This window comes from Harpia harpyja, chromosome 17, assembly GCF_026419915.1.
Source record: "Harpia harpyja isolate bHarHar1 chromosome 17, bHarHar1 primary haplotype, whole genome shotgun sequence".
NCBI classification, from domain to species: Eukaryota; Metazoa; Chordata; class Aves; order Accipitriformes; family Accipitridae; genus Harpia; species Harpia harpyja.
In genome coordinates, this window is record NC_068956.1 from 26,771,655 (window position 1) to 26,784,299 (window position 12,645).

Consider the following 12,645-nt stretch of genomic DNA (forward strand, 5'->3'; position numbering starts at 1 on the left):
TGTATTAGCATTGTATGCAGCCGAGCTTATAGGGAGTGGACATTGTCCTTAGCTTCTTCATGAATCAACATCTGAAATTTTACTGTTTCACAGCAATGTAAATCCGAAAACAGTGAAATAACAGGGCTACTTTTTGGCGTACATAGACTTTAGCATTCTAAAAAAATACCCATCATCTATGTAAATGCACCTCTGGGAGACTGTCAGTAGGACAGCCTCTGAGTTTTTGGAATACATTCCTGGGAAATCAAAACATTCTGGTCTTTTATTAATTGTTGCAATGCAAAGCCTGCAAGTTTTCTGCTGGTGAATTCCCAGAAAGCATTCAGGTCACTTAGACTCACGTTCCTCATGTTTTCACATTGCAGTTTTGGCGCTGAGCACCATTCCAGACTTTTCACTCCGTATGGTCGGCCCTGGGGCCTTTTGAGGCAGTTATTGATCTTTTTTCGTAATGGACCACATGGGACATTTGTGTTTAACTGAAGGTCCAGTTCAGGTGCATTACTAAACACCAGGTCATATCCACATGTTTTATCCTGAAGATAAAAAGATAATGTACTAATGAAAAATAGTCAGAAATAAAGTTTTGAGAGAGGAGAGCACTGCTCACAGTGCAGATATGAATTCACTATTTCGTGGGCATTTTTCATAAAATACATCAAACTAGTAAATGTAGCGAAGAATATGGGTAGAATATGATTATTTGATTATGATACTCATTCATCTTCTAAATTTTACAGAGAATGAATATTGGTCTGAGAGCTTTCTTGGTAATTGCTGATAGCTTGCAGCAAAAAGATGGTGAACCTCCAATGCCAGTGACGGGAGCTGTCCTTCCCTCTGGAAACACTCTCAGAGTGAAGAAAACGTATTTGAGCAAAACTCTTACGGAGGAGGAAGCTAAAATGATAGGTCAGTAAGAGAATGGACAATATAGAAACTTAGATGAGAATGAATGTGAAAAAGTCTTCAGTACCTGAACAGAATAATTTACTATTGTTAAGTATTCAATTGATTTCTTTATTGTAAACATTTACTTTATTGTGCATTCTAATGAAATGTATAGTTTAGTTTGGCAAATGCTGCTTTTTTTAATTATTTCAGGAAAAGTCCTCAGTCGTGCTCCACAAGTGGTAGCAACCCTGCATTCTGGGGCGGTTAAGCCCACAGGTAGTTAAGAACTAGCTTCTTTCACCGCTGAATAGCTGTGTTTATTCATGAATATTCATCTTTCTAGAAACAGTGCCTGTACTCAGAAAATGTACCAGCTTTGAAAACCAGCAGAGATTCCTTTGATATCTTCATTTTAATTGCAGTATCTCACACCAAGTGAAACTTTCAAAATGGCAGAAACTTTATAATGTAAAATAAAGCTGAAGTGCCTAAGTTAAAAGCATTGTTACCTTCAGCTTCCTTCATAGTCAATGTAGAGAGAGAATCCTGTGCTGTAGAAGAGCTTCTTTATCATGCCCTGAAGGTGCCTGGTTTTGCTGGCAAAAAAGAAAATTTGGCTACTCACCTTAGCACTTCATTAAGTCCCCAAAGTTACATGAATGAAACAAAGTGTACATATTTCTACACCAGTGACAAAGACGTGTGTTGTACTGTTGATAGATCATTGTAGTAATATCAAGAAAATAAGCAATGTAAGACCCACTGCTGTTGAAATGTGCAACAGACATAGTATTTAGTGTTGTCACTAATTCAGTTCATTTTGGTTACTCCTCATGCATTTGATAATAAAAGATCGCACTATTGAATTCTTATATTTTATTACCAATTTCTTCACTATTTTATGATACAATATTCTAGTTTCCATGTATAACATGTAAGATTAAGCTAGGTAACTCCTATATTTTCTTTTGCCTTCTACTCTGCCATTGAACGTTTGAACATACCAGATCTGAAAATTGATGTCATTTTGAAATTCTAAGCTTACATTGTCTTTATCAAATAGGAGAAGAATTGACTAGAGAATAGATGATTAAAAATATGTTGTTCAGTGTAAATATATAAAAATTCATTAGGAAAATTAAAATTTTATCCTTTGATGAATATAGAAAAAGAGTTAATTCAAGTTTTATTTTTGAAGTATTTGATGTCATCAGCTGCTGTAAAGCTGTATGTCTAATACTGTTTTGCGCATAAAATGTCATGCCGTTAATTTCCATACCAAATAAGTTTTAGGAGAGCTCATTCAGGTTCCTTTTTTCTCTCTGCTATGGTTTTTAAACCTTGCTACTGGATCGGAGCTTTTACTTCTGTCATGAAAAGTCACAAAATATGTTGTATAACTTAGCAAACTGCAGCTTCATTTGACTATGTAGGGACATATTTTGACTAGGTATTTTTTAATTTTTCCTTCGGGAAAAATATGTGGACATATCTGTCACTTGGGCTATTTTTACATACAGTAGCATTCTTTTTGGAGAGGGCAACATATTCTGTCACGGAATCAGGATATCATTACTAGTGGAATATGCTATCTCATGAGGAAAACATTCTTCTTAATTCATGCAGCACAGCATGAGTAAACAGCTTTCTTTTTCAAAATATAAGTATCTATAAATATCCCAAATTATACAAAAATGCATATTATTGCAGGTATGTCATTATATTATTCTCAAGTAAGAAAAGCCGTGGACAACATACTCAGACACCTTGACAAGGAAGTGGGTCGGTGCATGATGCTAACCAACATACAGATGCTTAACAAAGAACCTGAAGACATGATTACGTGAGTGCTAAAGAACAGTAATTTCCATAAAATATTGAGACGTAATTTCAGAACTTTTCCTCTACTTCTATCTATCATGAGTCATCAGAGAAACAGCAAGAAACAGGATCATTTAGCTTAGTTAGTATATACTTTGCAAAACTGTTTATGACAAGTTGATTGTACTTCTTTACATGTTGCAGTGTTTGGAATTGAACTGATGCTCTCGACGTAGCCAAAATCATGTGTGAATCCTATGAATGTTTAGATGGTAGAAGCTGAAAACCCAAAGTGGAAAACCTTCACTCAGGACACTGTTTCAGTGTATATTTGCATCACTGAACTTCAAAATTAAGGCAACAAATTCTGTAAATCCCTATTAATAATAATATTTCAGAATTCCCATTACTGTTCATGCCTGTAATGAAAATAAAATCTTAATTACAAACGCAAGTCATTTTGTGGTAACGGTCTTGGATTTCAGCAGTACCCCACTGGAACAGAATCAAACCAGTACATCTCAAGCAGTGTTGAACAGCAGCATTTTACACTCTCATCCAAAATTATTGATGAGGGAAGTTTCCCGCAGAGAATTCCAGTGAGGTGGATATCTAGTAGACTTTAGAGACACAGAGATATCATTTGACACGTGCAGAGCACAGGTTGTAGAGACCCCAGCTGTAAGGAGACCTTGCATATCTTTCCTGTTAGAGGGGTGGACATGGTAGTTATGCTAGAAGAGAAACAACCCCTGGAAGAACTTTTGAGGTGTAATGAAAAGAACATTGGTCTCTTCGAGATTGGTTTTTTTCATATACTGTCAAAAAAAGAGACAACTTGCTAAAAATACCATAAGTGGTAGGTAGACTGCAATGACTGGCCAAATTCAACTACCTTTTACGGCAGATATAATCTTTATGTTTTAATGTCATTCCTCTGCCCTTGTTTGTTGCTGTGACTGTGTAGATGAGACTGTAAGCTCTTTGTGTCTGTAGCATTGCCTTACTTTATTTATATTAAATGCTAATATTACTATCTGATAATATTTCATATTTTTCTTATAGTACTACCCAGTATACTGCTCAGTACTCACAGTCAGTTTTCATAACCATTTTAGGTATCCAGGCTGTTGAGAGAGGGGAAGTGAGTTTTGAAACTCACATTTTATTCCCAAAAGATAATTGCATAGTAAAACCTTGAGCACTTATATAAGAAGCATACTTGACCTTAGCTATAAATGTCCTTTCTATGGTTTCTCAGCATCACCAAGGTGGTGTTTATTTTTAGAGTCAGTGAAAAAATAGACTTAAAAGAGTTTTAGATTTCAGGAAGTCTTACGGTTCGTTAGTAACTTTTGTCAAGAGACATAAAGATTTTAAAGGTTGGAAGATACAGACATGTAAGTTAATGTATGTTTGTGTTGTGCTTTATATCCAGATGACCTGTAACTTAATATATACACTTGAAAGAAAAAACACATCAGAACACATTTTTACTTGTTCTTCTAAGGAAAAAAAATCCAGGATGCTTAATTATCAGTCGATCTAAAATCATGTGAACTCATGAAAAACATCATTAGCTGTTAGTATAAGCATTTAAAATGGCCCTTTTAAAAACTGCACTGTGCATGATAACTGGAAAAGCCAATATATTGGTTTTATGTAATTGCTTATCATTTTATTCACAGAACTTCATGCTTCACTAGAGTTACGTATTTATTTTAGTTCTTATGGGCTTTAATACATAGATACCACACTACATTTACCTATATTTTAAAGTTATGGCTTTTGTCATATTTACATATAGTTAATGTACCTGGATATTGTAATGGTATTTTTAATAACAAAATAAGAATCGGAGGGAAGTAGCTAGGCAATGAATAGTCATAACATTTTAAGTATACAGATTCTGGAATTTTCTTTGGTAGTGTTAGACATGCTTCTGTATTTAATGACTGAACCTTTAAGCATTTATTGTTGAAGTAGTAAATGCCACTGGAGAGTCTTACTAAAATCCTGACTAAGGATCATCCTTTGCATCCTCCACTGGGATACGAATTTCAATACTGGCTATAATTATTTTCCAGCATCTAGTTAGGATCAGGCATCCATTTTTTCTAACATACAAACCTGTTCTTGCAAGTACTTCAAAGATGTTGGCTGACAATACCTAACTAAAAGCTGATACCGCTGGTATGGAAACACAAGCTTCCAGGTGAGGACGGCTGTTGGTGTGTTCATCCAGAGCTCGTCCTGTTGGATTCTGCGTCGGGCAGCGATGAGTGCAGAGCCCTCTGAGGCCCCCCTTGCCAGACACTTTGCGTGCTGTGCCTGGTAGCTCAGATAAGTTTGGAACTTGAGCCTCAGATCTGGATCTTCTCCTGCTAGTCCTCTGAGCAGCTGATAAGCCATAGAACACCCACAGATTTTATATTTATAAGTAATTACTCATTTGCCTTCAGAAGAGTTTCCTCTCAGACTATTATTTTACGTGCCTCCATTTTAAACCCACAAACTGTTTACCCTCGCTGGGAACTGATAATAAGGAAAATCTGCAAAGTTCACTTTCCATTTCAAGTCAGCAAGGAAGACTCACTGGTTTGCCTGCAGATAAAATTACCTATAGCACTTTACTGTTTACAACTGTAAAAATATAATATTTTGCACTAGTTATTAATCCAACTAGTATTTGCATTAGCAGTAATAGTTCAAATGGATTTGTTTATAACCAAATTCTCAGATGAGATGTTGTATTTTACTCTTTTTCAAGTCAGTTGCTGACACCTTCTTTCAAGTTCTGTCTGTTAGGATACAGATACAGTGAGACAGAGATAATTCATTATGAAAATAGTTTCCCCTCATTGTAGAATTTAGGTCAGTAGATTAAAATCATATCATCATTTTATTAACGTAGTATATATCCAAGCTGATCAGTCTATAGGGTGTTAAGAGAAGGAATGATATTCACTACAAAACTGTCTTTAATCTTTGAATTAAGTAAGCCTAATGTGAGTTTATGCCTTTTCTGTACCCATTATTTCAGTGAATGCTCAGTGTTAATCTATAAATCTTACTTTAGACTTGTGAGACGGTATTGCATTCAGGCTTTCTCTGTGACTGAACACAGAAGTAAGGTATCCATATGCAATGTCCTCCTGTTGGGTGCAGAGGCAGAGTAATGTAGTAAGCAGGGCATTGGACTGGCATGCAGGAAAATTAGGTTCATTTTCTGTTTGTCACTGACTTTCAGTGTGGTCTTAAGTAGCTTACAATGCTTCTCAGTGTCTCTCTCCGCTCCCCCCCCCCCCCCCCCCCCCGGTTCTTTTCTAGTTTGATTGGAAGCATATTAAAGCAGGAACAGTCTTTCTCCACATGTTTATAGGAAAGTCGCTAAATAGGACCTTGCTTTTTTGATTCCTCTGAAGCATATTACAGACTAATAATTAATAATACTGTGGGAAAGACTGTACAGTTTGAAATGCTGTTATGCTTTGGTTATTTCCTCTATACTCAATCATCAAATAATAAATCATTGAGTTAAAAATGAGCAAATTAAAAAAAACACATTTTGGGTTCTGTCTGAAGGACTTCTTTAATCTGCATTCTCACAAAAAATACTGGAAACAAGTCAGAAAACAACTGCGTCTGTTGTGAAAATAATCAGCAGCTGAAACTTGAGCTACTTTTAGAAGACGCAAGGACTCCCAACCTATTTGGTTCATGCTGAACTTTAGGCTCAACCACTTTCCCAGGCTGTTAGGGAGCAGTTGAGCCATTCCACAGGTCGGAGCAGCCTTGGGGCTACTAAAACATATTTTAGCTGATAATGGTTGCTAAAGTGCTGCTATGTCAGGCAGGGATCAACAGAAACTCTCTGGCCATACCTACCTCTAAATTATGCTTCTTTTTCAATGTAATAATGCGTGGTGTGTGATTTCCATTGATCTGTGCCCTATTGAGGGGAACGGTCTGGATCTTCAGTCTTGTTGCTTGGGCTTCTTACCTATCTGCTATTTGCTTTATACAGCTGGTGTAATACAGCTGCACTGTGATGGGGAACATCCCAACATTTTCCTCATTGCGTCATCCACAGCTTGCATCACACAAATGCTGATCTTGATGGAGGAATCCTACACTGTAACTCCCATCTTGATATATCTGCCAGTTCCTCTTAGAAAGAAACAAATGAATCAGTAATAATTGATTTTTCAAGTACTGTATAGATACAATGCATGAAAAATGTCAAAATCAAAACCATTCATTCAGTGGAAAGATTTATTCATGTTTCCTTCTTATTTCATTTATACTGTCTAGCTTTCTGTCCTGATGTTCTTAGTAGGCCTCTGGCACTCCGTTATGTCCAGCCCTTTCCTGAAAAACTGTAGGTGGATCATTTAACACAGTTACTTGTTAAGCTTAGTCAAAATTCTGTTTTAATTTTTCAGTGGTGAAAGAAAACCAAAAATCGATCTGTTCAGAACATGCGTTGCTGCTATTCCTCGATTGCTTCCTGATGGAATGTCAAAACTTGAGTTGATTGACCTGCTAGCAAGGTAAGCTGTTTAAGCATTAAATGATTGCTCAAGGGGAACAGAATGAAAAACTGAGCCACAATGTCACTGTTTTTTAGACAAAACCATATGCTTGTAAAAAGTAATCTGCTATTAATGGATAAGACATAGAAGCCCTAGCATCTTTTTACAGTCATTGTGTTCATATTACAGACTCCTAAAAGAGAGTACATGTATCATCCAGAATTCTTTTCCGTCAGTATGTAGGTTACATGATACTCACCATTCTTCGAGATATTCACCATTTATTAACTTTTTTTAACCATCACAGCATTCTGATTAACAGGAGAGAACATCTTTTCTGTGTAGTGGAAAAACATGGAGACACCTGTTCAGTTTTGGTTTACGATTCCCACATGTCTGTTTGGTAAAACAGAATGTGCTAGATGTGGTATCTTCCCAAAGCTTTCTTAATTGATAATAATTATTTTAATTTTATTATTATCATTATAAGACATAAAATAAAGAAAAGGATAAGTTTAAATATCCTTTTCTCCCTGCTTGTGGTCCACTGAATTTATCTAGATAGACTTCACTTCACTGAACAAGGTAGTCTGCAGCACTTGACTGCTAAAACAGTTAGGTTTCAGGATGTCAAATCAGTGACTTACTGCAAATAATTATGATAACAGTAGTGAAAAGTCTGTTACATTTCAGTTCTAGTATCCAAGTCAAAGATTCCAACGTGTGTTATTTCTGTAAGTGGATTATGGTAGTAAATCGAGCCACAATGCCCTTGCAGCATATTGGTCTCAGGTAACTGTGACAAAGCAATCTTTGCCACTCCTTTCTTGCTTTTGAAACATCTGTGAGGAAAGGCAGATGTGGGAGCCAGAGGGTTACATGCAAAAGCAGGTTTTTCTGCTCTGTGAACACCCAACTCCCAGTGGTGTGCTAAACCAGGGAAACAATCAGTTCTGCTAGTATTAAAGAGTACAGAGAGCCAAACAAGCCAAAAGTGCAGCCGACGGTAGGTGTGCTGTGGTGCGTGGCCAGCTTGATTTCCTTGTGTTTACATCGTCTGCTATAAATCACTTGTGGGTTGTTTTAAATCATTGCATTATCAAATTATACAGATACCATATTAAATAGTTACATCAGTTCTGCTTAAGGGAAATTAAAAAGGACATGTTTTCCTTTAATCCAATATTTTAACTAGCTTTCCATCCTTAGTAATGGCCTTAACTGAGCTGGTAGAAAGCACATATCCATTCTGGTCACAGCTCTTCAATCTCAGAGGATTGTCCGGGTCAGACCCGTCACTACTCTTAAGACCAATGTGGATTTCTTCATAAATTAGTGCTTCCCTCTTTAAGTCTCGCAACTGTCAATATAACCACTGGTCTATCTTTATTCTATCATCAAACTTAATGCAAAAATGGTCAGTTGTGATTCTTTAGCCATGATCAGTTTGTAAGCATTTCTTGGGTAATTTCCATCCTGGGACAATGCAAGCAGTAGGTTTGCTGGGTTATCTGACTCTGACTGTGAGAAGAAGTGACACATCAAGAGGAGCTGAGGAGAGCATCTCTAGAGCAACTTTGGAAGCAATTACATGCTCAGCCTTTCGCCAGCAAGGGTGCCTTTGGGAAGCTGTTCTCATCTCCTACATGTACTCATGCTACAGCATCCTTGAGACACTGATACTGTTTTAAGTCAGATTCTCAAGTGTAAGCAAGGGAAACACAATTTAGGTAAAAGTAAGTGGATGCGTAACAGGTTGGAAAGCAGTTAACAGACACTTCATGGTTCAGGAGACGTATAGTGTGGTGTTGAAATAACTGGGTAAGGTCTCAGTATTGCAGAGCAGGATCACAAACCGAACACACACAAAAAAGTGATGTTCCTATGAAAAGGCAAACCTTATTCACATGTATAAATAGAAATAAGTCTAAAAGATTCCTGAAAAAATTCTTCTGGTCTAATCAGTACCATGGATGCCTGATATGGAAAACAATGTTCAAGCTGGGGCATTGCAGTTGAACAAGAGACTGACCAGAGAACAAGGGAAAATAAGATCGGTGGGTTGAAAGAATTAGGTCTTTTTAATCTGGGACAGCGTGGACTGAAAACAGTCTACAAAAATACAGCTTCAGAGAAGAAAGTAATAAGAAGGTTTAAGGAATTAATACCTGGCCTAATCTTAATGCAAGTCTCCAGGCTACCCCAGCAGCAGAGCTGCTTCTACATTCTCTATACTGTCCCATGTTTATTTAGGTCCAGATTGACTGCTTCTCCCTGTTATGAAAAAGTAGTCCCAGGAGGTAAGTCTTCGCTGTTCTAGAGAACACTGCATTAAAATATTGTGTCTTTTCTGGGTCAGAGAGTAAAATACAAGGATAAAAAACTTTGAAGAGGTGAGGTTTCAGTTCCTCCCTGTTTTTGGAAAGAACCTGAGCAGCTGTTCTGCCAGGGATTTGTGTGGGGCTGTTTTGTTGGGATGGAAAGATGTTAAATATTTTCTTTTCACTGAAGGTAAAATAACATCTTTGGGTTAATGGGTTCTTTTATTCAGTTTGATTTGAATTTTTCATCCTTGCAACAGATGTGTCTTTTGGCGGTTTCCAGAAGGAGTCTGTAACTCAGCAGCTAGACTTTCTTCCAGGACAGCTGTATTCAAATTATAATCCATAAAGCAGATGTCAAGTATATACTGTACCTTTTGCCCTTTCACTGCCCACTGAAACCATTCATTAAAAATTCCCAAGTAGGTCTTAAATTTAACTGACTCAAGTGCAAACAAACTAACATTTACTTGCTTCCACAAGCTGCCTGTCATATAGTGGTAATACATAGATGCATTCTTATGCTCAATTTGAATTTCATCTCATTTGATAATGTAGTTGCGCAGTGACTTGGGCTTAGAGACGTAGGTCTTTTGTATCCTCTTTTCTGTTATTACTTTCTGTCATTGTGGAAGTCAGTTCATGGATGACTTAATCTTAGTCTCAGGGGTTTTGCGTGTTTTTCTGGTTTTGACATTCCAAAGAGGAAACAAAAATGGTCCTCTCAGCACAACAAAATACTGTGTTTCCAAATTTAAATAGAAAGTCATGTGGTTATTAAAGCATAACAGTTATTTTTGGAGCCATATTCACCAAGGGTGAAGTTTCATGGCAGTCACTTTCCTTTGACTTAAATAAAATGTCCCCTGCCTCCCAATTAGGTAGCTATAATGAACCGAATTTGTTATGAGCCACATCTCATCATACACTTCCAACTGAATGGAATTTGGTTCCACTCCATTTGGCTGTTTTGGTTTTTTTCTCCTAGCTTTCTGTCCATTTCTTCATAATGCGCCCTCATTTTCAACTGTAGATTAAATGTAGATAAAATACTTTGAAAATGAGTTCTAATGAGTTCACACTACAGAAAATGATAGTCTCATGGGTGATTAAAACAAAATACATCATAAAGGCAATGAACCAAAAATTGCAGAACACACTGATCTGAATTTACTTTATTCTGCCAAGCTACCAACAGAGAAGTTGTTTGATAATTTTTGTGTCAAAAGAAAGTATAAAGAATTTTTATGTTGAAAAGAACTTGAACATGATGCAAATACAGAAGGAAATAAAATCTGAAAATGGAGTCTAAAATTGCACCATCTTTCGGAAGGACTTTGGGGGTGTCTGGTGGGATTTTAAAAGTATGGAAAGTCCTGAGGCTGTTTTTCCCGTTTCCCTATCCTAAGCTGTTGAAAACATAAAGCAGTTTTTTAATTCAAATGCTTCCTTTTATTTCTTTTGAAGATTTGCTTTCAATAATTGTGATTTGCTTCTTGGCTAAAGATTAATTTTAACTATTAAGCAGCTGAGGTGTTGTGATTCTTTTATTTTTATATTGAAAGTAAGCAAATACATAAATTATGACATTACGTATTAACCTGTAAGCTTTTTGTTATCATAACTAAATAGAAGTTACTTTAGAAGTGGGTAAATCAAAAGTATATTTGGTTTGGGGAGACAGCAAAGTTGCTAAATAATGTACTTAAAAGATACTATCTTTTAGGAGCAGAACAAAGACTTCCTTCGGATGCATTAATATGTTCAGGTGCTGTTGTAGCAAGAATTACAGTATAAAAACAGGCTAAGGATGTTAATTGTGGTCAGTAATATTGAAACCATGATAGCATCATTGAAGTTTACATTGTCATTGGGAATTTTCCATCAGTGTTAAGTTACCGAGAAACATATGCCCCTTACCACAATAAACACTCCTTAGATTTTTATTACCTGACATTTTCTTTTACTTACAGGCTGTCTATCCATATGGATGATGAACTTCGACACATTGCACAGAATTCTCTTCAGGGTCTGCTTGTTGACTTTGTTGACTGGCGGGAGGATGTACTCTTTGGTTTTACTAATTTTCTGCTACGTGAAGTGAATGATATGCATCATACCCTTCTTGATACTTCACTGAAGTTGCTGCTACAGTTGCTTACACAATGGAAGCTTGTAATACACACTCCGGGAAAAGCTTCTGAACAGGCAAAAACCAGATCTGCAGAGGTATGAAATCAAGAGATCCGTGTCCTAACATTTATACTAATTGAAGGCAGAAATTATGTTCCTTGGTATTGCTGTGGTTTATGTATTTTGTATTTACTCACCTGAGAAGAATTCACTACATAAGATTTTTTAAGTTAATTAGTTCAGGTGTCTTTTGAGGACAGCTATGTCCTTGTGTAATACAGCAGATGTTACTGTTGTTGAGCAACATAAGAGAATGCATGTCAAACTGAAAAACACACATCAACAAAAGCACATAAAGTGAAATATGTGTATGTCGTTGTGGCAGAAGGACATTTTCGCAGGACTGAAACTGATTGATAGTGCTAGTGGGAACACTGAGAAGAGTGGAGTGGATCTTCCCTTCCCGTAGCCGTTTCATTTGGCTGATTCAAAACCATCAAAGAACCAGACTGTTTCTACAGCCTGCTATCTCCGTGTGTTACAAACATTCCTGGGAACTGAACAGCTTTGCCTCTGCCTCTCCCATCTGCACTGTCCCACAGATATTATCGTTATGAGAGATCATTTTCAGGCTTCATATCTCCTAACTCAATCACATTGGAAATGTTTTCTTTGGGCAAGCGTGATGTCTACTTTATATCACAGAGGACCAGTAATTAATAAGTAATAATAGTATTACAAAAAAATGTAGAAAAGAGAAATCCTCACATACTTTTCAGTAAATATTGTTACACTTTACTGGTGGGGTCAGGTTCTGGAGGTCACCTACCTAAGCTGTTGCCTGCTACAGGATCAAAGAAGGACCTGAGGCCCTACTATCTGGAGTAGAAAAAGTGTGAAGTCTTCACAGTCTGACCTGCCCATTCGTTTTTTTAGTG

General features: G+C 36.8%; 1 protein-coding gene across 8 annotated transcripts in view; it reads left to right on the forward strand.

Moving 5' to 3' along the window:
* FRY (FRY microtubule binding protein) overlaps positions 1-12,645 on the forward strand; it is a 253,146-nt gene that overhangs the window by 152,561 nt on the left and 87,940 nt on the right. For all 8 annotated transcript variants that reach the window (XM_052812244.1, XM_052812240.1, XM_052812241.1 and 5 more), the window contains 4 exons: positions 744-915; positions 2,608-2,740; positions 7,164-7,271; positions 11,548-11,803. In XM_052812244.1, the coding sequence (XP_052668204.1) occupies positions 744-915; positions 2,608-2,740; positions 7,164-7,271; positions 11,548-11,803 (669 nt within the window). The remainder of the gene's footprint in view (positions 1-743; positions 916-2,607; positions 2,741-7,163; positions 7,272-11,547; positions 11,804-12,645) is intronic.